The 23,440-nt window shown below is 38.9% G+C and overlaps 1 protein-coding gene across 1 annotated transcript in view; it reads right to left on the bottom strand.

The window, feature by feature from the left end:
• Positions 1-20,824, bottom strand: part of ZNF804B (zinc finger protein 804B) — a 509,973-nt gene extending 489,149 nt beyond the window's left edge. The window contains exon 1 of the mRNA XM_032402225.1: positions 20,432-20,824. Within this exon, the coding sequence (XP_032258116.1) occupies positions 20,432-20,539 (108 nt within the window). The 5' untranslated portion in view covers positions 20,540-20,824. The remainder of the gene's footprint in view (positions 1-20,431) is intronic.
• Positions 20,825-23,440: the final 2,616 nt, after the last annotated feature.

Below are 23,440 nucleotides of genomic sequence, written 5' to 3' on the forward strand. Positions count from 1 at the left end.
TGCATCTACACACGGACCTTAATACTTGCTCACATGTATACCACACGCAATCCTTAGTCACATAGTATTTCCTCCTTTCAAATATTTTCCTGTAGTAGGTTTTTATGGGAAGAGAAAGTGATGGACGAAAAAACACCTGATTGGTTCATTAGAATTTCCAAAAGCAGAGAAAGATATTTAAACACAATAATGAGGCTGGATGCTTATCAGCATGGAGACAGCAACTTTAGATTAAATATCTATCCCTAATAGAAAAGAGGGGGAAAAAATTCCTTCCACAAGGCAGCAAGATCATAACAACAACTCATCCACTTAACTCGATTTGCTTTGACAAAAACAATAGGAAAATGTATCACCGTCATGAATTAAAGCTGCATCGGGAAAGTAGGGCACACTGAGCATTTTCATTATGGAAGTTGTGAAAACATGGGGCTGCTATTTGCAACAGCTGTGTTAACCACAAAGCTATCTGGCCTCCATGCCTATGCTTCCTTTCCCAAGAAGACACAACTCTAGTAAAGAGCAATCTGACAGGGTCATCCAAAAGAACAACGGTTTCAACAAGTTGACATTAAAGTGCCAAGTTCCCAATCAGTGCGGAGAACATGTGAAGGGGTCAAGGACACCTGTCTGTGACAGAACGAGCCAACTGTTCTGGAGTAACCATCGACTGCCTTTCACCGTGCACTTACTAAGTGCCAGACATTGGGCTAAGCATGTGGTATTCTTTGGATCACTCACATTTTACAATGGCCCTAGAAGACCGGTAATATTCCCAGTGAGCAAGCTGAGCATCAAAGTGGTGGAGCAGTCACACAGTTAGTTGGAGCTGGAGAGGGAGGTCAAACCAGGATGGGTCAGTTCAAGTCTAAAATCAACGTGGCTTAGCTACTCCTCTACACTAAATACAAGAAGGGAAAATGTCCATGCTCCCACCTTAAACCTGCAGGGGTAGGAGGGATAAATGCATAAAATAAGACAAAATACAGGCATAAAGAACACAACAAAACCCGATACACAAAACAGTTTATATCTTAAAATGTGAAATAAATATAAAAACATGCAACTTTTGTCACCAACCAGCACTGGGAAGGACTTATCTTTTAGTGGGCACAGATGCATTTCAGAGATCTAAAGAAGTGATCATTGCGTTGGGTCTTCAAAGTTATTATATTAATGGTCTCTAATACCTTTGATCAAACTTCCTTAACAGGAGTTTCTATAATTGATTCAAAACATTCTTTTTTTTTTTATGTTATGTTAGTCACCATACAGTACATCATTAGTTTTCGATGTAGTGTTCCATCATTCATTGTTTGCATATAACATTCTTTAAAACTTCCATTTTCTTTGTTTTCTTGATGGAAATGTTATATACCCTTAAAGCAGGAAAACTCTCATTTGGCCAGACCACCCCAAATTACCCTAAGAGAGCAAAGAGGAGTATTTGGGGTGAACTTTAAACCGTATCATTCCTGTGTATTTATCTATGAAGTTATTTCTCAGTTTTTCTCTCCTTATAAGAAAGGGCCTAATTATAATGAATTTATTCCACTAGTAACTGAATTAATGATGACTCAAATTTGGTACTCTTCTATTTTCTTGTTTATAAGTCATTTCTGGTTTTGTGTATAACAAAAACAAAAGCCATGGTTACCTACCTCATTTGGCACAACCCACAGAAAGTAATGAGAAGTTCTCATGTCTACTCCAGAGTATTTAATTCTGTAATGAGATTAAAAGTCACATTCTTGAGTGGGCTCTCAGCTCGGGGTTGCCATAAACCGTGATCCAGGGCACAGTTGGGCCACTGCTCCTCCAGCAGGGACCCAACAAGCGGCAGATCCGGTGAGACACCCCTTCTTCCCCGGGGAGGAGCAGCGCGGGAGCGCACCGCAGGGATCTGCGGGGTTTGGAGACTCCACACCCAGTCGGGTGCCAGAGATAGAAACGCTCGGTCACAGGCCGGGTGAGCACGGAGTGCGGCCAGAGACCGGGGAGACGGGAGTGATTGCCTGTTTTTTCTGGAGGCTCACTGAGGAATGGAGCCCTGAATTAAGGGCTCCTCTGGGGCAGAGATTGGGAGGCCGCCATTTTAGCTTGCAGGGAACAAAAGCTCCTGAGATCAAACCCAAGCAGATTACTTAGCCTGGACCGGCAAGGGCGGGGCAATTCTGCCTCTGGCAAAGACATTTGGGAACCACGGCAACAGGCCCCTCCCCCAGACGATCAGCGAGAACAGCCAGCCAAGACCAAGTTTACCGATCAATGAGAACGGCAGAACTCCAGCACTAGGGGAATAATGCACATAGAATCCATGGCTTTTTTACCATGATTCTTTAGTCTTTCAAAGTTAATTTTTTTTAAACTGTCTTTTTTTTTTTTTGAATTTTTCTTTTTCCCTTTTTCAACCAACATCTTATCAATCCCTTTTTTTAAAAAATTTTCATTTTTCATTTTTAGAGTCATATTCTATCCCTTCAGAGTAGTTACCCTTATTTTTGGCATATATGTATGTTCTGTCTTTAAAATTTTGAAATAGTTTCTTCTAACAGATCAAAATATACCCTAAATCTCTAGTGTATGGTTTTGTTCTACTCTCCTGCCTGATCACATTCTCTCCCTTTTTTTTTCCTTTTTTTAAAAATTCTTTCTTTTTTCAAACAACTTCTTATCAATGCCTTTTATAAAATTTTTTATAATTTTCATCTTTTTGTTTGTTTGTTTGTTTGTTTTATTTATTCATGAGAGTCAGAGAGAGAGATAGAGAGAGGCAGCGGCAGAGGGAGAAGCAGGCTCCCCGCCTAGCAGGAAGCCTGATGCGGGACTCGATCCCAGGACCCTGGGATCATGACCTGAGCTGAAGGCAGACGCTTAACCATCTGAGCCACCCAGGCGTCCCTATAATTTTCATCTTTACAGTCATATTCCATCCCTTCATCATATCAACCCTTATTTTTGTACATACATAAGTTTTTCTTTCTTTAAAATTTTGGGAGTCACTTTCTTCTAACACACCAAAATATACCCAAAATCTAGGGTGTGGCACTGATCTATGCACCAGCCTGATCATATGTGATCATATTCTGTTTTTTTTGTTTTGTTCTGTTTTTGTTTGTTTTTATCTTTTCCTTTTTTTTTTTCTTTTTCTTTTTTCTTTCTTTCCCTTTCTTTTCCCCTGGCTCAAGTCTTTTCTGATTTGTTTAGAGTATATTTTCTGGGGACGTTGTTACTTTACTAGCATTTTGTCCTCTCATTAACATACTCTCCTCTGGACAAAATGACAAGACAGAAAAAATCACCTCAACAAAAAGAACAAGAGGTAGCACCGACTGCCAGGGACCTACTCAATACGGACATTAGTACGATGTCGGATCTAGAGTTCAGAATCATCACTTTAAAGATACTAGCTGGGCTTGAAAAAAGCATGGAAGTTATTAGAGAAATGCTTTCTGGAGAAATAAAAGAACTAAAATCTAACCAAGTTGAAATCAAAAAGGCTATTAATGAGGTGCAATAAAAAATGGGGGCACCAACTGCTAGGATAAATGAGGCAGAAGAAAGAATCAGTGATATAGAAGACCAAATGATGGAAAATAAAGAAGCTGAGAAAGAGAGATAAACAACTACTGGGTCACGAGGGCAGAATTCAAGAGATAAGTGATACCATAAGATGAAACACTATTAGAATAATTGGGATCCCAGAAGAAGAAGAAAGAGAGAGAGGGGCAGAAGGTATATTGGAGCAAATTATAGCAGAGAACTTCCCTAATTTGGGGAAGGAAACAAGCATCAAAATCCAGGAAGCACAGAGAACCCCTCTCAAAATCAATAAAAATAGGTCAACACCCCGACATCTAATAGTAAAACTTACGAGTCTCAGAGACAAAGAGAAAATCCTGAAAGCAGCTCGGGAGAAGAGATAGGTAACCTACAATGGTAGAAACATTAGATTGGCAACAGACCTACCCACAGAGACCTGGCAGGCCAGAAAGGACTGGCATGATATATTCAGAGCACTAAATGAGAAAAATATGCAGCCAAGAATACTATATCCAGCTACGCTGTCATTGAAAATTGAAGGAGAGATAAAAAGCTTCCAGGACAAACAAAAACTAAAGGAATTTGCAAACATGAAACCAGCCCTACAAGAAATATTGAAAGGGGTCCTCTAAGCAAAGAGAGAGCCTAAAAGCAACATAGACCAGAAAGGAACACAGACAATATACAATAACAGTCACCTTACAGACAATACAATGGCACTAAATTCCTATCTTTCAATAGTTACCCTGATGTAAATGGGCTAAACGCCCCAATCAAAAGACACAGGCTATCAGATTGGATAAAAAAACAAGACCCATCGATATGCTGTCTGCAAGAGACTCATTTTAGACTCAAAGACACCCCTAGATTGAAAGTGAGGGGGTGGAAAACCATTTACCATGCTAATGGACACCAAAAGAAAGCTGGGGTGGCAATCCTTATATCAGACAAATTAGATTTTAAACCAAAGACTGTAATAAGAGATGAGGAAGGACACTATATCCTACTTAAAGGGTCTATCCAACAAGAAGATCTAACAATTGTAAATATTTATGCCCCTAACATGGGAGCAGCCAGTTATCTAAGGCAATTAATAACAAAAGCAAAGAAACACATTGACAGCAATACAGTAATAGTGGGGGGCTTTAACACCACCTCACTGAAATGGACAGATCATCTAAGCAAAAGATCAACAAGGAAATAAAGACTTTAAATGACACACTGGACCAAATGGACTTCACAGACATATTCAGAACATTCCATCCCAAAGCAACGGAATACACATTCTTCTCTAGTGCCCATGGAACATTCTCCAGAATAGATCACATCCTAGGTCACAAATCAGCTCTCAACCAGTACCAAAAGATTGGGATCATTCCCTGCCTATTTTCAGACCACAATGCTTTGAAACTAGAACTCAGTCACAAGAGGAAAGTTGGAAAGAACTCAAATACATGGAGGCTAAAGAGTATCCTACTATAGAATGAATGGGTCAACCAGGAAACTAAAGAAAAATTTAAAAAATTCATGGAAACCAATGAAAATGAAAACACAACTGTTCAAAATCTTTGGGATACAGCAAAGGCAGTCCTAAGGGGAAAGTACATAGCAATACAAGCCTTTCTCAAGAAACAAGAAAGGTCTCAAGTACACAACCTAACCCTACACCTAAAGGAGCTTGAGAAAGAACAGCAAATAAAGCCTAAACCCAGCAGGAGAAAAGAAATAATAAAGATCAGAGCAGAAATCAATGAAATAAACCAAAAGAACAGTAGACCAGATGAACAAAACTAGGATCTGGTTCTTTGAGAGAATTAACAATATTGATAAACCCCTGGCCAGACTTATCAAAAAGAAAAGAGAAATGACCCAAATCAACAAAATCATGAATGAAAGAGGAGAGATCACAACCAACACCAAAGAAATACAAACAATTATAAGAACATATTATGAGCAACCATATGCCAGCAAATTAGATAACCGGGAAGAAATGGATGCATTCCTAGAGATGTATCAACTACCAAAACTGCACCAGGAAGAAATAGAAAACCTGAACAGACCTATAACCACTAAGGAAATTGAAGCAGTCATGAAGAATCTCCCAACAAACAAAAGCCCAGGGACAGATGGCCCCCAGGGGAATTCTACCAAACATTTAAAGAAGAATTAATACCTATTCTTCTGAAACTGTTCCAAAAAATAGAAATGGAAGGAAAACTTCCAAACTCGTTTTATGAGGCCACCATTACCTTAATCCCAAAACCAGATAAAGACCCCATCAAAAAGGAGAATTACAGACCAATATCCTTGATGAACATGGATGCAAAAATTCTCACCAAAATACTAGCCAGTAGGATCCAACAGTACATTAAAAGGATTATTCACCATGACCAAGTGGGATTTATCCCTGGGCTGCAAGGTTGGTTCAACATCCACAAATCAATCAACATGATACAATACATTAACAAAAGAAAGAACAAGAATCATATGATCTTCTCAATAGATGCAGAAAAAGCATTTGACAAAGTACAGCATCCTTTCTTGATCAAAACTCTTCAGAGTATAGGGATAGAGGGTACATACCTCAATATCATAAAAGCCATCTATGAAAAACCTACAGCGAATATCATTCTCAATGGGGAAAAACTGAGAGCTTCCCCCTAAGGTCAAGAATGCGGCAGGGATGTCCACTATCACCATTGCTATTCAACATAGTACTAGAAGTCCTAGCCACAGCAATCAGACAACAAAAAGAAATAAAAGGCATCCAAATCGGCAAAGAAGAAGTCAAACTCTCACTCTTTGCACATGATATGATTCTTTATGTGGAAAACCAAAAGACTCCACCCCAAAACTGCTAGAACTCATACAGGAATTCAGTCAAGTGGCAGGATATAAAATCAATGCACAGAAATCAGTGGCATTCCTATACACCAACAACAAGACAGAAGAAAGAGAAATTAAGGAGTCGATCCCATTTACAATTGCACCCAAAACCATAAGATACCTAGGAATAAATCTAACCAAAGAGGCAAAGGATCTGTACTCAGAAAACTATAAAATACTCATGAAAGAAATTGAGGAAGACACAAAGAAATGGAAAAACTTCCATGCTGATGGATTGGAAAAACAAATATTGTGAAGATGTCAATGCTACCTAGAGCAATCTACACATTCAATGCAATCCCCATCAAAATACCATCAACTTTTTTCAAAGAAATGGAATAATCCTAAAATTGGTATGGAACCAGAAAAGACCCCGAATAGCCAGAGGAATGTTGAAAAAGAAAAGCATAGCTGGCGGCATCACAATTCTGGACTTCCAGCCCTATTACAAAGCTGTAATCATCAAGACAGTATGGTACTGGCACATAGATCACATAGATCATGGAATAGAATAGAGAACCCAGATATGGACCCTCAACTCTATGGTCAACTAATCTTTGACAAAGCAGGAAAGAATGTCCAATGGAAAAAAAGACAGTCTCTTCAACAAATGGTGTTGGGATAATTGGATGGCCACATGCAGAAGAATGAAACTGGAGCATTTCCTTACACCACACACAAAAATAGACTCCAAATGGTTGAAAGACCTCAATGTGAGACAGGAGTCCATCAAAATCCTAAAGGAGAACACAGGCAGCAACCTCTTTGACTTCAGCCGCAGCAACTTCTTCCTAGAAACATTGCCAAAGGCAAGGGAAGCAAGGGCAAAAATGAACTATTGGGACTTCATCAAGATAAAAAGCTTTTGCACAGCAAAAGAAACAGTCAACAAAGCCAAAAGACAACCAACAGAATGGGAGAAGATATTTGCAAATGACACGTCAGATAAAGGGCTAGTATCCCAAATGTATAAAGAACTTATCAAACTCAACACCCAAAGAACAAAGAATCCAATCAAGAAATGGGCAGAAGACATGAACAGACATTTTTCCGAAGAAGACATCCAAATGGCCAACAGACACATGAAAAAGTGCTCAACATCGCTCGGCATCAGGGAAATCCAAATCAAAACCTCAATGAGATACCACCTCACACCAGTCAGAATGGCTAAAATTAACAAGTCAGGAAACGACAGATGTTGGCGGGGATTTTATGATATTGAGAGAAAGGGGAACCCTCCTACACTGTTGGTGGGAATGCAAGCTGGTGCAGCCACTCTGGAAAACAGTATGGAGGTTCCTCAAAAAGTTGAAAATAGAGCTACCGTACGAACCAGCAATTGCACTACTGGGTATTTACCCCAAAGATACAAATGTAGGGATCCGAAGGGGTGCATGCACCCCAATGTTTATAGCAGCAATGTCCACAATAGCCAAAGTGTGGAAAGAGCCAAGATGTCCATCGACAGATGAATGGATAAAGAAGAGTTGGTATATATATACAATGGAATATTATGCAGCCATCAAAAGGAATGAGAGCTTGCCATTTGCAACGACGTGGATGGAACTGGAGGGTGTTATGCTGAGCGAAATAAGTCAATCAGAGAAAGACATGTATCATATGACCTCACTGATATGAGGAATTCTTAATCTCAGGAAACAAACTGAGGGTTGCTGGAGTGGGGGGTGGGGTGGGAGGGATGGAGTGGTGATAGACACTGGGGAGAGTATGTGGTATGGTAAGCGCTGTGAATTGTGCAAGACTGTTGAATCACAGATCTGTACCTCTGAAACAAATAATGCAATATATGTTAAGAAAAAACAAAAAAAAAGAATATAGCAGGAGGGGAAGAATGAAGGGGGGGAAATCAGAGGGGGAGACGAACCATGAGAGATGATGGACTCTGAAAAACAAACTGAGGGTTCTACAGGGGAGGGGGGTGGGAGGATGGGTTAGCCTTGTGATGGGTATTAAAGAGGGTACGTTCTGCATGGAGCACTGGATGTTATGCACAATGAATCATGAAACACTACATCAAAAACTAATGATGTAATGTATTGTGATTAACATAACAATAAAAAATTTAAAAAAGAAGAAAAAAAAAGAGGAAAAAAAAAAAGTCACATTCTTACCTGAGATGATTTCCTTGTTACATGGTGCACAGGATTCTACCTTGTCGGCCCTTATCTGCCTCATCTTACACCCCCACCAGTTCCCCTGCCCAGATCCAGAGGAAAAGGAGGCGGCTTTAATCATCCAACATGCACTCCCCACCTTTAGTAGAAGCAATTGTGCTTCTCTCGATTTTGCCTTGCTCCTAGGATTTCCTTTGAACAAAGCATATACATCAGCACTTAAAAAATAAGACAACAACCTGAAAACCACTGGTCAAACGTTAGTGAGTTGTTTCCCAACAAGGAGGGAGGTGATATTTGGAGGTTGCAGTTTCTTTCCCCATTTCACCAAGCACGGCACTCAAGATCAGAAACTGAATCCTAGGGCTAGCCTTATACTGATGACTTAAGGAAGAATTTAAAACTTTACATGCCTAAATTTTTGTCGCATAAGCAGATTACACATTGTATTCCAGTTAGTGCCTACTGGGTCTAATTCCAAGATCTTCAGATTAAATGATGCTTATATACTACATAAATCCACCCAAGGCCACTTTCTATAAGTATCTTTATGCCAGTTATGATTTCTCACTAGTTATGTTCTGTTCCCTGGGAAGAACTGGTTTTCTCTATCACTTTCAAGGGTGGAGTCCACCCTGATGATCCCAGAGTATGGAACTGAGTATGACTTAAAAAAAAATAAAAAATTCACAGCAAAGTGATCTACTATTGGAAGGAACACATAAGGAAGGTTTATTAGTCTTTATTACTTTTCTTTTATAACACAGTTTCACAAATCTCCCTTCTATGATGATAAACAAATCATCAGTGGCTGTCTCCAAAGATTTTCTAGCAACAACAGACAGAACTCTTGAACTCGTACCATATAGCATATGGATATTGGAAGATGAGCACTAAATTTCATTGAGAATATATGATCAGTTCTTTAAATATATTTAAATCCATTTAAATTAGGATTGATTAATATAAATAAGCAATGTTTGGGTATTATCTGTAATCCTCTTGGCAATAATCCTGTTTCCCTAGTAACACAAACTTGTATTTCATCCTTGTGCATGTGTGTGAAATTATAACAACTTTTGTAATAAAGTTTACACATCATTTGCACATAAATTTCATTTTTTATGAGAAGTCCAAGCTAGAGGTTTCTTTCCTTGAATCATTTATTGTTATCTCACCACTAAATACATAATTCACATCTCCTCTCAAATAATGAAAACTCAACAGAGCCATTCCTAACCACTTGCAAGAGATTACTAAATCTACACGATGGTCGGATCTTTGAATTTCAACATGTAATATTAAGGAAAAGATAATGAAATACTTCACAGATGTCACCCTGGATATAATCCATGTGTTTTATTACCATAAATCCATTCATTCTTACCTAATCAGGATCCTTTTGTTCATTTGTTTCAAATAGTTAACAAGTTTGCTTCCATCATTCATAGTAGACAAATGAAGCAGTTAAAACACTCTTTTGTTACCTACCCCGACCCAAAAAGTGGGCCTTCATTCAACACTTTGCTGGCAACTGAGCTGCAAATACATGCATTCTTTACTAAAACTCACTTTGACATCATTTTAAAAAATAAGGCAGTTTATAATCTGGTGTAAGGACATTCACTGCCTTTGGGGTAGGTGGTACTTGGTATATCTGGGGCTCTCAGGGAATTGTTATGGTCTCTATCTACATCTGAGGCATTAAAAAGCTGCATGCTTATAATTTGTGACAATTTACACATTATGTTACTCTTAACACAAAAGTTAAAAGATAACTTTCCATTTAGCTACCACTATGTCTAGCATAGAAAATGTTGGGAATTTCATGAAATTATAATTATTACTTCAATTGGTCCCATCATTTTTTATTTAAAAGTAATGCTTTCCCCCCTTAGGAATTTGCAGATGTCTAAATCAAAGACTAAAGAAATTAAGAAAGATAGCCTTAAGATGTGCCTTTGAAATGATCTGGTTTTTGTGTTCTTAAGTCCATCTTCCATAAAGATGATGGATACAGTATAAAAGGGAAATATCTGGGGGAAGTAGTCGAAAGTGTGGACAGTATTTTTCTAAATGTACGATAATGTTTTACTGAGTTTACCATCTTTCAAGAATATAAAAACTACAAGTATATTTCAAAACATGTATTACATTAAAAAGTGTAATAAATAAAGCACTTTGAGTTGCAGAAAATGCAATTAATGTATAAGAGAAGAATGCAAGTGATGTACAGGGAATATTAGTTCTCACAAATTTTTCAATCCTTCACGTGATTTAACAGTGAAAATCTATCCACCAGCTCTCTGAATAGTTGAAGGGATGTCATTTCCCGGGCGTAGATCTATCCTCTTTTTCCACAGGGCAGAATGAGGAACAGTGAGTAAAAGCAAGAGGGAGGTAGAGATATCTGAGTAGGGGCAGAAGGAGACTCAGCATTAATCACATTAGTCTCACAAGAGGATCAGTCACTTTAGTAAGCAGAGACTTCCCACCCCAGGAAATGTTCACCCATGTTAAGAGTGGTTGTATTTGTTTCCTATGGCTGCTCTAACAAATTACCACAAAGTTACTGGCTTCAAAGAACACAAATGTATTATCTTTCAATCCATTAAGTCAAAAGTCTTACTGGGCCAAAATCAAGATACTAACAGGGCTGTGACTTTTCTGGATGCTCCAGGGAGAATCCGTTTCCTTGCCTTGCTGAGCTTCAAGAGGTTGCCTGCATTCCTTGACTCGTGACCACTTCCTCTGTCTTTGAAGCTGGCAGCATAGCATCTTCAAAGCTCTCTCTCTGACTCTGACACTTCTGCCTCCCTCTTATAAGGGCCCTTGTGGTTACGCTTGGCCCACCTACATAATTCAGGACAATCTTCTCAACATCCTTAATTTAGGCACAACTGCAAAGCCCCTTTGCCATGTGCGTAACAGATTTGAAGGTTCTGAGGATTATAACATGAACATCTTCGGGGAGTTGTTATTGTCTATCATAGTGATATATTTTAAAAATAGATAATGGGAGCCTAAATGAGATTGCTAAGGGCCCTTCCAATATTTATATCCTATGAATAAGGCAAAGAAATCAAATATCTGTTAACAACTGTTAAAAAAGTTTATTTGTATTAAGAAACTGACCATACAATAAACCTGATTTCCCCATCCCAGATAGTATTACTATCTCTCTGTATGTCCACCTTAGAGGGCTGGCTATTTTAGCTGAAATTCCTTGTTTAGAAGTCCAAGCTTCTCTTATTGATAGTGGCCACATCTCGACTGATCCAGGAAAGAACAAATGCTAACAAAACGTTGTTGGAATGTGTGTGACTAATAGGTTCAAGCAATGGGAAAGTATTGGCAATTATGCAAAAACCACCCACAGTTGCTCCAGGATGGTGCTTTCTCGAGAGCTATGGTGACAACTGATCAGGGAATTATTGTCTCTCTTTCAAAGAAAGAAAAAATGACAGAGAGAGAAGGAGAGAGGAGAAGGAGGAGGAGGGGAAGGCAGAGGAGTCAGGAAGGCAGGCAGGCAAGAAGGAAGGAAAGAAGGGAGGGAGGGAGGGTGGAAGGGAGGAAGGAAGGAAGGAAGGAAGGAGAAAGGAAGGAAGAGTGAGAGACAGAGAAAGAAAGAAAAGGTGTAAGAACCACTGTTTTTTTTCTCCTTATTATACACTCCTAAAGAGGAAGGGCATAATCAAGTTCCTAACTTGTAATTCATTTCTCAGAAGCTATTAAATATGTGCCAATGAAAAATGTGGCTTAACTAACTCATACATAGCCAATCTTCAGTCCCTTGTGGCCTTTAACAAAAATGTTCTGAAATGGTTACATGGAATAAAGCACTCTGCAATTTGGGTTAATAGGAAGTATTAAATTATACTTGAAGCAATTGACCAAATGACCCTGGTAGATACTAAAGCAAGAAGCATTACCATGAAAACAGTGACCACTTAATCCATCAGTAGAACAGTGTGCATTCTCAAAGATCCTGGTGAACTAACTTGGGGAAACAGTCTCTAAGGAAAAGTTTTCTTCATGGAGGTACCAGCAGGACCAAAGGGAACATATTTATGCCAATTAAATTTCTACCAAAATCTTTTTCTTCCCTATTGAAATCAATAATGAACCACAAGCTGTGCTCAGCTCTGGGAATATAAGGATAACAGCAGATATGACCTCAAGGATCTCACATCCCATGACTGACATGGAGACCAAGAAAAAACTCCAGTTCAGTAATAATCAAGGTAAGCAATGGATGTGATGGCAGCCTACAAGAGAAGTGTCTGACTCATGATAGAGAACTCACGGTCAACTCACATGAGGACCCAACTCTTCAGTTAGGTCAGAAAGAATATATAAAACATGATGCAAACAATGAAGGCCAAAAGAGGATTTGTGCCAGAGGGAACAGCATGTACAATGGAATAAAGGTCTAGAAACACCCATCATAGTCAAGAACTCTGAGTCGTTTGGTCTGGCTACAGCATAGGATCAGGTGGAAAAACAGAGTTAAAACAAAAGACATAGATAGGGGCTGGATCATGAAGACTCTTAGATACCATCCAGGGACTCTGAACATTTTAAAGATAATGTGAATGTAATTAATATGGCCACCAGGGCATCTCTTGACTTCATGTTTAGATGAAGCAAATTAATAGCAAGGGACAGACTTAAGGAGAGCCTCCATCCCTTCCTTCCTCATTCAAAAAAAAAAAAAAAAGGAGGGGTCCAGGGGTTATTTTCTGGTTAGAATATGATATTTATTTCATTCACAAAGAGGAAACGCATCTAGCCTTTGCTTGCCAAGAAAAATGTTAGGGAATATAATTATTCGTTGCAAAATGGAGAGAGATCTGGAAAGGACATATGTGTGTGTGGGGAGGCACTGACTGGATTTGTTGCTCAGGAGGTTGATGGGACAAGTGAAGTGCTGAGTAATAGCTGTGGGAAGGTGGGCAGGGGAAGAACACTGGTAGGTAGGTTCTGAATGGAGATATGGGGGAAGCTCTAAATTCTGAGCTAGAGCTGAAAGTTAAATGTGGACGGTGAACGGAGAAGGACCTTGTACACTTCGGCTGGGAAGCAGACGGAATGGGGTGGTTCTCACCATCTGCGGGGTCTGTACCTCTGGAGTTGGGCACACAGGCCAACATTTACACATAAGCCAAAAGAGATACCGAAAAAAACCTAATCATCATGTTAACGAAAGGAATAAGGATCAATGGCAAGAGGAATAACGGGGAGGGAAAAGATTGTTTAGAAAAAAAAACAAACTGGCAGTATCCGTTTCAAAATAAACTATATCCTGCTTCCCACACCCACACTAAAGTGAAGTAAAATTTGCCAAAAGAGATTTGCCAATTGTCAAAGCAAAAAATTGGCAGCCCTAATTATACTTGCTACAAATGAACAAAATGACTACTTCCAATGATTCCATGAATCATTGTCAAAGGTGGCCAGTACAAAAGCCTGAGTGGCATCCTTATATTTAGATAGTCTATATTTTATTATTTATTTATAGCCTGACTTGCAAGTTCACAACAGAACTAAGTCATCTGAAACTCTATACATTGAAACAATAAAATATAAATTTAAAAGAATGAGAGCCATGGAAAATGAAATTAAGATAAAAGCTGAACTGGGAATAAGAGATGAGCAGGGGTGGGGATAGCATGCTGTTTTGGATGCCAACATTGATTCCCCACAGCTTTGTTAAGCCACAGATTTGTCTCTGAGTTTCCTACCGGCCAAGGAAGGAAAGAAAGAAAGAAATAGCTAACTCTAATAGTTCTCTTTATCTGTGAGGAAAAGGATATTATCAGTTTTTCAGAAGTACATGTTGAGATTTTAGGTATCAAGTTTGAATGAAAGAAGGGACTAGTTCAATGCATGCTATCACTGGAAACGTAACATCATACATGAGTAAATATTTCTAAGAGCCCTTTTTCATTTCATATGCTATGTAACACTCTTTTGCATTTTTTGTCTTCAGTAAGCCAGCAAGGTCTTAGTTACAAGTGAGAATATTGTCTAAGGTATAATATGACTCATCTTTCCAGAATTTCTTCTCAAGTTCAGTAAGCACTTCCAACGCAAGGGACTCTGTGGAACTTGGTAATTGGTATATTCCTATCATCATCATAACTACACTTTGTCATGAAAATACATCAAATATTTAATTTCTCTCTCCACACCTTATCCACTAAGTAAACCTGACTCACAAAACCTATCTACCAAAGGCTGTCACCTGTCCTTTTATAAGGATTACCTGAAAAACGGTACTTGTTAAAACCAAGATATTTTCCAGCAAAGTAGCATTTTTACTTCAATTTTGATTCAAATTACTTTCTACAAAATATGCACGTATATACTAAAGAATTATTCTGACAATGTGTATTTTGAACAAACCAAATTCACACTGAAATGCACTTCATAGAGTTATTTGAAATATATATTATTCTTCCTGCTCCTTGCTCCCAATACAGCCTACAACCTACTGATATTTCAAGCTCTGTTAATACTTATCACATGAAAAATATGTATCATAGTGCATATACATTATACAACAAAGATCTCCTAGCTACTCTTTCAACTACAAATGATCAAGTTATATGTTAAATACCATCCTCATTTAATCTACATGATGCCAATATGTTTTATTTTAATTTTGTTTCCAAATTATGGAGCAGAAATTTAAGATAGAGGTTATCTTAACTGTATGTCTAAAAGAAACAAATCAGAGGATTTGATCTATCAAAATTTAATCATGAAATAAATGTAGTATAATCTAATAAAAGTCACGAACTATACCACTTAAATACTCATTTGATTCTTTTTTTTTCATTTTTCCAAAGAAGACATCCAAATGGCCAACAGACACATGAAAAAGTGCTCATTTGATTCTTCTTAACCACAAGAGCCTTCCAAAGGCAGATACACCCAAATTTAAGACCTAAAATCTTCACAAATTGAAAGCATAAATGCCAACTACAAATTTCTGAAATCAGTTAGTTGGAGGAAAGAAGAAGGGTTGAAAAGGCAGTGAGAAGAAAGGAGTTTGCTTAATACAATATTTGTCATAACAAAGAAAACATGTATTATAAGAATCATACCTGAATCGTCTTTATTGTAAATATCTACAAGTTTCAGTATGAAAGTCAGTATTAGCCTACTCATGAATTCCAAAAGAGGACATAGGTGACTTCTCTATGGGAGACTACATCTTCATAATTATATTTGGCACATGAAAAGTGCATCAGTTTGAGAGCATTTTTACATGTGTTTAACATTTACTTAGTAAACATAATGAAAACACACAACAGAAGAGTATAGGCATTAGAAGAAACAACAAGGTTGGGTCTGCACTCATTGCTTCACGTAAGGAGTTCTCTCAAGAGATGTACCTTCAAGGTAATTTGTTTCTAGAACTTCTTTCATTTATACATATGCATTTTCAATTTTTAAAAGAGAACTTTATATGATTTTTTAGTCCATTTAAAATGCTGGTTTCTTCGTATGCCACCTCCTTCCATTAGGCAATTTAGTCAGATGTATAATTTATAATGAGATCACTAACCAGAACAAAATACAAGCAACAACAAAATCCAGGGACCCTGATCTGTTGCTCAGATGAAAATCCCCCAAATTTCCTTCATATCCAAAGTTTTAGGGGAAGACAATAGGCATCTCCAGAAACAGATAATTGTAGACATATAACTATGGTACTTTCAGGAATAAGCACTTCTTAAGAAGTACCGCTCTATGTAAGCTTCAAAAGAGTGGTAATAAGCTAAATGTGCATCACGGATAAAATACACAACTCTGATTATTATTAATATTTCATCAGTTGGTAACCTGGATGATAGTCATACTATTAACCACACACAAATTAAGTAACAAACCATACTCGAATCTAAATTTGAGGCAATATTTGTTATTACAAAAAATAACTATGAATAAATTCAAACATATTTTTGGCACTATGTAGAGGATATTATTTGTTTTATTGAACTCAAACATGGTGATAGAAGAACTTAGAAGTCCACACACACACAAAAAATGAATTCACTTATAGACTGTTTTCTTATGAATACTTCAATTACGATAACAAAGTTTTACGGTTAGCATATTTGATGGTAAAAGACTTCACAATGTAACACACAGGTGACTTCTTAGGTTTGAGCGCTGATAACATTGTATCTGTATGCCTATGTGTGGGTATTGACAAATATGGATACATGTGTATGTGTATATCATATGGATTTTTAAAGTCATCATTCAGTCATTTTATTTCAGAGTTGTGATATGGTGGGGGATAAATATCCTAAAATGTGAGAGGGTGCAAATTTACTCTCTAAAATTAGTACTATGTAATACTCAATGGTGTACAAAGTACTATGTAATACTCTGTCATTTTTCTTTTCTTTTCTTTAACCTAGCCCTGGATTTAAAGTAACATAAACTATCTCATCAATTATTCACATTCTAATTAGGATGAAGAGCAGTATGCTATTTTTTTTTTTTTTCGTATCAAGTCTCCAAAAGAAAAGAGATGCAACAGACAAGACATTTGCATGTGTTCACTTTGAAGATATGAGCTGAATTTCACTCCAGGATTTCCAGTTTGCTGATCTGCAAAAATTGTTTGGGGGTAAAATGCTTTATTTATTTCTCAAGTATCCCACTAAGTATCTATTATAAGAACTCCACGCAAAGATTCAATGTTTTCTAAATGAAATCCTTTGAAATAAAAATGTATATAAATATAATCATTTCCCTTGTGCTGTCAGTTTAATATCACGTGTCTAGATTCTACAGGCATGTGATTTGAACAAGACAAATGTATATAACTACTTTAAATATATAAGTGCAGAATTACATCCAGAAGACATTGAAATGCTAAATTCATATTATCTAGATTGATATCAGAAGACTATATATATATATTCTCTATATATGTATATATTATATATATATAATGTAAGGATAATTTCTTCTGATAGTAAGGATAATTTCTTCTGTTCTGTCAGAAGAAACTCTCCTTACATCAAAAATTAATTGTGGCTTTTCTCCTTTCTGTAACAAAGTTACAAAATAGTCTCATTTGATAATTGTGTTATGTGCTACTTTTAAACAGCTCTATTAAAAAGGAAAGTATGGATTAAAATAGAAAGGACACTTGGATTAAAAGAGTAAGAACCAAAGTTGAAGTATTGCAGACCTTAGTAAGAGTGAGTTAAATCAACTAATGACTGTATCCCAGTCCAGAGTCCCAGATAAACTGAGTCTCAGTGAGTGGAAATAATCCAAATCAATGATGTAGAGTTTAGTTTGAGACATTCTGGGCACAAATTTTGAAAAAAAAATAATAAAAAGGTATTGTCAGAGTAGCTATGTGTTTTAAGAAAAAATAAATGACCCTATCTTATGGATCTGTGAGTTTAATATTTATGTTGATGAAAAAAATCAACAAATGTCTGTCAACCTGAAAGTAATTGGGGGGTGTGTATTGCTCAATATAAAAAAAGAAATGAGGCATAACCCCAGTTTTTAGCTTCGTGCTTCATAACTCATTAATAAAGAAGGCAAACATACACTCATCTATACTAGGAGACTTACTTAAATGCTCAAGGGTCTAGGGCCCAGAAGGTAGTGACCTATTTTAATTTAGGAAGAAAGACTGAGTGTCATATAATGTGAAGGCAATGACTTGTCTCAAAAACCTGCCTGTGACAGAGAATGAATGAACATCAATTTTTCACACACTGCCTAGCTCATATGAGAAACTACTGAAACCTTGAAAAAGTCATTCAAATTCCATAGTAAAATGTAAACGAAGACAAAATAAATCAGGTGTAGGAAGTCCGTGTACAGACTAACTTGGCTATTTTTTGAATGATGAAAATGTAATTTAAGTATAATCAAATGTGAAAATACTGGAGAGAACAATCCCATGAGTCAAAGTGTAGCACCTAGATAAAAGAAAATGAATTAGTATTTTATAAAAATGAGCCCAGCAGTGAATAGGAGTAGTGTCCTGGGGGTGTGAGCACCTGGCCAGCCAGCAGAGACATGTTGGTTTTGGGCTGTCTTGTCATAACCACATTCATGTGTCCGTCCCTGGGGCATCCATCAGGCTTCTGGGAGATGAGTGACCACAGTGGAGAAGGAAGGACCCCTTCTGACCATGTGACAGAAATTTCCTCTACAAGCCCTTGAGATTTTGGAAGATTAATTCCCTATTCTAACAAACTTAAGTAGAACTGAACGATGTAAGAACTATGAAGTAATTCTTCCTTTATCCTGTGAACTATTAAGGCATATAGGCTATAACACACTACCCAGTTCAGATTTCCATAACCAAAGAGAGGGTTTTGGAACATAGCCACAGAGATTATCAAAGCGTTGAACACTAATACCTTGGAGAAAAGTGGAACATTCTAGGTTTTCAAGACGAAATGAGCTCAAAGAAAAACTTGATAGATTTAAGTTTGCTATAAGGAAGATTCTGACACTGTGGGTTCTTAAACATTAAGGTGGTTTGCTGAGACTGCAGAAACTCCAATCCCGAGAATCTTTAAAAATAGAAAGGATACAGACCAGCTGCTCAGAAGGATTGAGTGTGGGCTTTCTTCAACTAAAACTCTCCAAGACCCCTCTAACCCTAAGAGTTTAATTGTAAGTGTCAATATAAACAGTATATTCCATTCTAACACTTCTGCTTCAGTACCATGCAGTTGAGGGGGTGGGAGGGATTGCCACAACCCACATTCACAGTGCATAAAAATATGTGAGGCATTAGTTTGTCAAATTAGGAGTCCTAGTGATATCTCTGGGTACTTGGACTTTCTGATTTTAAATTTCTCATGCAAATCACATATAACACTTAATCAAAAGTTTTAAAGATATATTGCACTTTTGAATAATTCAGGCTAATGAAGCATTAAACCATGATGAAAAGTGCAAAAAATAAATAAATAAAAATCAGGCAACTTAAGTTTTCCTTCTTTATATCATCCAGACTTAAAATACTGGTTTTTCAATTAAACCAGAAAACTTGTTAATAATCCAAAACTTTTTTCCTAATATGTCATGACATTTTTTTGAAATACATTTGAATCCGTAAAACATTAGTCTATAGCATGTGCCAATTAATAAATTAATAATATATCAAAGTCCTAGAGTCTGGTCAAAATTATTTTACAAAAAAAATACTTGAATAAATCAAATAGTAAACTAAATTGAATAGTGCACTAAGTTGAGTGATCACTCCAATTGCATGTAAATACATTTGTACCAAATACCACAAGCTATCCACTTCATATTTCCACAAAGGACTCTTCCGTGTTCCTTAAAGAACCTACACAGTTAAGCATGAGATTTAATCAAGTGCTGGCATCCCACACCTTTCCCTCCGTCAGTACCTCGATGCAAAATCTTTAAGAAGTTTTTTTTCTTATAAAGTAACAGCAGCATTATTTAACTCATCCCAACTGATGACTTCACAAAGCATGGTTATAAAGTGCCACTCAAACTTTCTACACTGCCCAAATCAGCAGATTCGTAACTTGACATAGCACACAGAAGCTACCCTCACAGCCCTGCAGTTAACTGCATTCGGTAAATATTTGCACCCACAGCACTACAGATGCTAATGACTGTGTTGAACATACACATGTAAACACACATCCCTCAGTGTGTAACAGCCTGTCAATGAAATGTAAAAACAGACACAATATACTCATGGGTAAGGTAGATCTCCACCACCACCCACTCATTGTACCAGGACAATATCTCTTTTTGTTTATCTTGCCTTTGGACGCGTGTGTGTGTGTGTGTGTGTGTGTGTGTGCGTGCGCGCAGGTTACCGGAGAGGGAGATCCGTTCTTGCAGAGGGGCCCTCTGAAGACTCCTTTAATGCCCCGGTAGTGCCCATTGCTGAGATGTCTCGAACTGATGACCAGGTAACAAGCCATGTGGGTCCAAGCAGGAGGCGCAGAGTCTCAACTCCTCACCAGACGACCAGCCGTGGAAATGCGGGCTGGTTTCTCAGCAGCAGCAGTGACTGCCACCTCCCGAGAAGAAGCGGCCAGCAGCAAGCAGGGGACGCGGCGGCCGCGCGTCCCCGCTCCTCGCCCCGCGCGGGGCTCCTGCGGCCGGCGGCGGCAGCTCTGACGGCGGCGGCGGCGGCGGCAGCCACACAGCACTTAGGGGACCCGGCGAGCCAGTCCACATGCTGCTCTGACGAGGGGGCTGCTCAACCGCGGGCCGGCGATATAATTTTTTTTTTTTTTTTTTAAGGACAACTTCCTGGGTCCGCCGGAGAATCAGGAACTCCTCCGCCCCCTTTCCTCCCGCCCCCCCACCCCGCTTTCGCACCCAGCGCACGCCCCGGGATGCTCAGGCGCGGGTCCCCGTCGCCTGGCCGGGGGCGTCCGCGGGCTGGGCCGCGGGCTGTGGGCTGCGGCGCCGGGCAGCAGCGGCGGCGGTGTGCCCCGGAGAGTGGCGGGCGGTCCTGGGGAGCGCCACACCGCTGCCCCCGCTGCAGTGGTGGGGGTGGGGGCGCAGGAGGTAGCGCGCGGGCTGGGGTGAGGACCGGGAGTTGGGGACGCGGCGACCTGTGAGCGGGAGCGGCTAGCCCCCCCGCTCCGAGCCGTCGGCTGGAGGCGAGGGGCGCGCCGGGCGGCCGCGCGAGGAGGTGACAGCTGCGGCGGCGGCGGCCGGAGGCTCTGGCGGCTGCGGGACGCGCCGCGCCGGCGTCCTGCCATCCGCCGACCCGGCCCCCTGGTCCCTCTGCCCCGTCTCCGGGCCAACTTGGCGCCGGGTTTAGGGGCGGGGGCCCGGGGCGACTGGGGAGGGCGGCGGTGGAGGAGACGAGCAGGAGGAGAGCGTTTTCTGCACTCTTTCGCTGCCTGCTCGCCTTCAGCATTTTTCAGCGCTCCCGCTGCGGGCGGCGTTCGCAGAAGCAACAGCTCCCCAGCCGGCTGTACGGACGAGCTGTTGCAGCCCCAAATAAGGCAGACGGGTTAGATGCGCAATGATAAGTAATGGATGCAGGAGGAAAGAAGTTTTAGATCGAAAACTTACACAAGGAATCGAAACGAAACATGCATACGTGTGTGTGTGTGTGTGTGTGTGTGTGTGTGTGTGTGTGTGTGTGTGTCTCCAGAATTAGAAACGGTCACTTCCAAGTCTTTCGGTGCCTTTAAAGAGGCAGATATTTGGGGTTTGTATAGGACGTTTGTGTCTCCACAACCCTCAACAATCACCCCTCAACGGTGCTTCTTAACCGACGTCAGATCATTTACTGTAAATAAATCCACCAGGGAGCGAGCTGCACTGAGAATAAATGACCTGTGCAGAAATGTCTTCTGAAAAGAGAAGGAAGCCTTTCCGGAGTCGGGAGACAGTGTGCGCTGCGCTGACTTAGCGGGGTTCTGCGGTCCCTCTGGTCCCAGGGCTGTGCTGGGAAGAAGAGGAAGGGTGGCCTCCTTCCCCTCTTGCCTTACCACTGGACTTAATGCAAGGTTAAAGCTAGTGCTCCCTGTCCCCTCCCCAGTTTTTTCCCCTTCTGTCTCCCACAATGCTCCACTGGCATCCTGGTTGACCCTGAGGACCTTTCACAAATGACAGAAACAGGTCAAAGAAAATAGATACTTCAGTTTTTCCTATTCAGGCAACTCATAAAACTCTTACAAAAAAAAAAAAATCCGATTAATATAATTGCTGTAACTACCCAATAAAGACCTGACTTTTTGTTTCCATGATTCCAATAGTTTATATCCTTAATATTTTATTAAACACATAGATGTATTTCTCACTCTAAAGGTTTCAGATAGTCTTTTTAGAAGTGTTTCTATAAGGCAAAATGCCAATTCCTTGCAAACTTTGAATTGAAAATTACTGAAACTGACATGGTGCGATGTAAATCTTGTAGGATTGTTTATTTTGTTGGTAAGAACTTCTGAAATAAAAAATTATAGAGCAGTGACAATAGATACAACACATCCATGTTTTCCTTTCTGTTAAGACTGACATGGTTAACAATGTCATGTTTATTGAACTTAGAACTGCAAAATGTTTCCTGAAGCTGAGAGTATTACCCATGTATAGACATTAGATACATTCTATACAAAGAAAACAAGGTATTTGCAAGCAGTGAAATTTCAAAATCAGAAAAAACTTTGCCAAAAAAATGAATGAAATAGAATTTTTAAAAGAAGATAGTGAAGCTCAGTCTAGACTATTTCATTCTTCATAAATGTAAGTAAGCTGACCTAAGTGTAAGCACCCTCGAATGGACTAGAAAAATCAATATGTCACATGCTGTGACTAACAGCTCCAAGGATACTATCCCTTCTTCATTAGGCAAATGTAATTCCTAATAATGCCTAATTATTAAGAATAAGGTATATTCTTCTAAAATGAAATAACTGACAAGTAATCAAAAAGTATACAATTCACATATATGATCCTATTGTATTATTTTCTTATTCAAAGTATTACATTTATTCAAAGTATGACATTCGTGTTCATTTGACTATTATCCTATGTGCATTTGAGTTTCCCCACAGGAAACAAAGTAATCCCTCTTTATGGTAATGTTTCAAAGACTGTAGTAATTTCTCTAAATTTCTTTAAAATAATTTAGTTTTTGTGGCCTTTCTTCTTTAAAATGATACCAGTTCTTCTGTTAATTTGCCATATTTTAAGTCAGTTATGGTATCCTTTGCTTTCTAATTCTTTGTCATCCATCTTAAAATATCAAGGCAAAAACTGACACATTTGTTATTCTCAGCCAATTTTAAAAATAGTTTTTAAAATATACAACAATAACAAAAACAACTCCTTTCTTCTCCTTGACAAGTTGTGATTGA

This window comes from Phoca vitulina, unplaced genomic scaffold (genome assembly GCF_004348235.1).
Source record: "Phoca vitulina isolate PV1807 unplaced genomic scaffold, GSC_HSeal_1.0 scaffold4, whole genome shotgun sequence".
In the NCBI taxonomy this organism is placed as follows: Eukaryota; Metazoa; Chordata; class Mammalia; order Carnivora; family Phocidae; genus Phoca; species Phoca vitulina.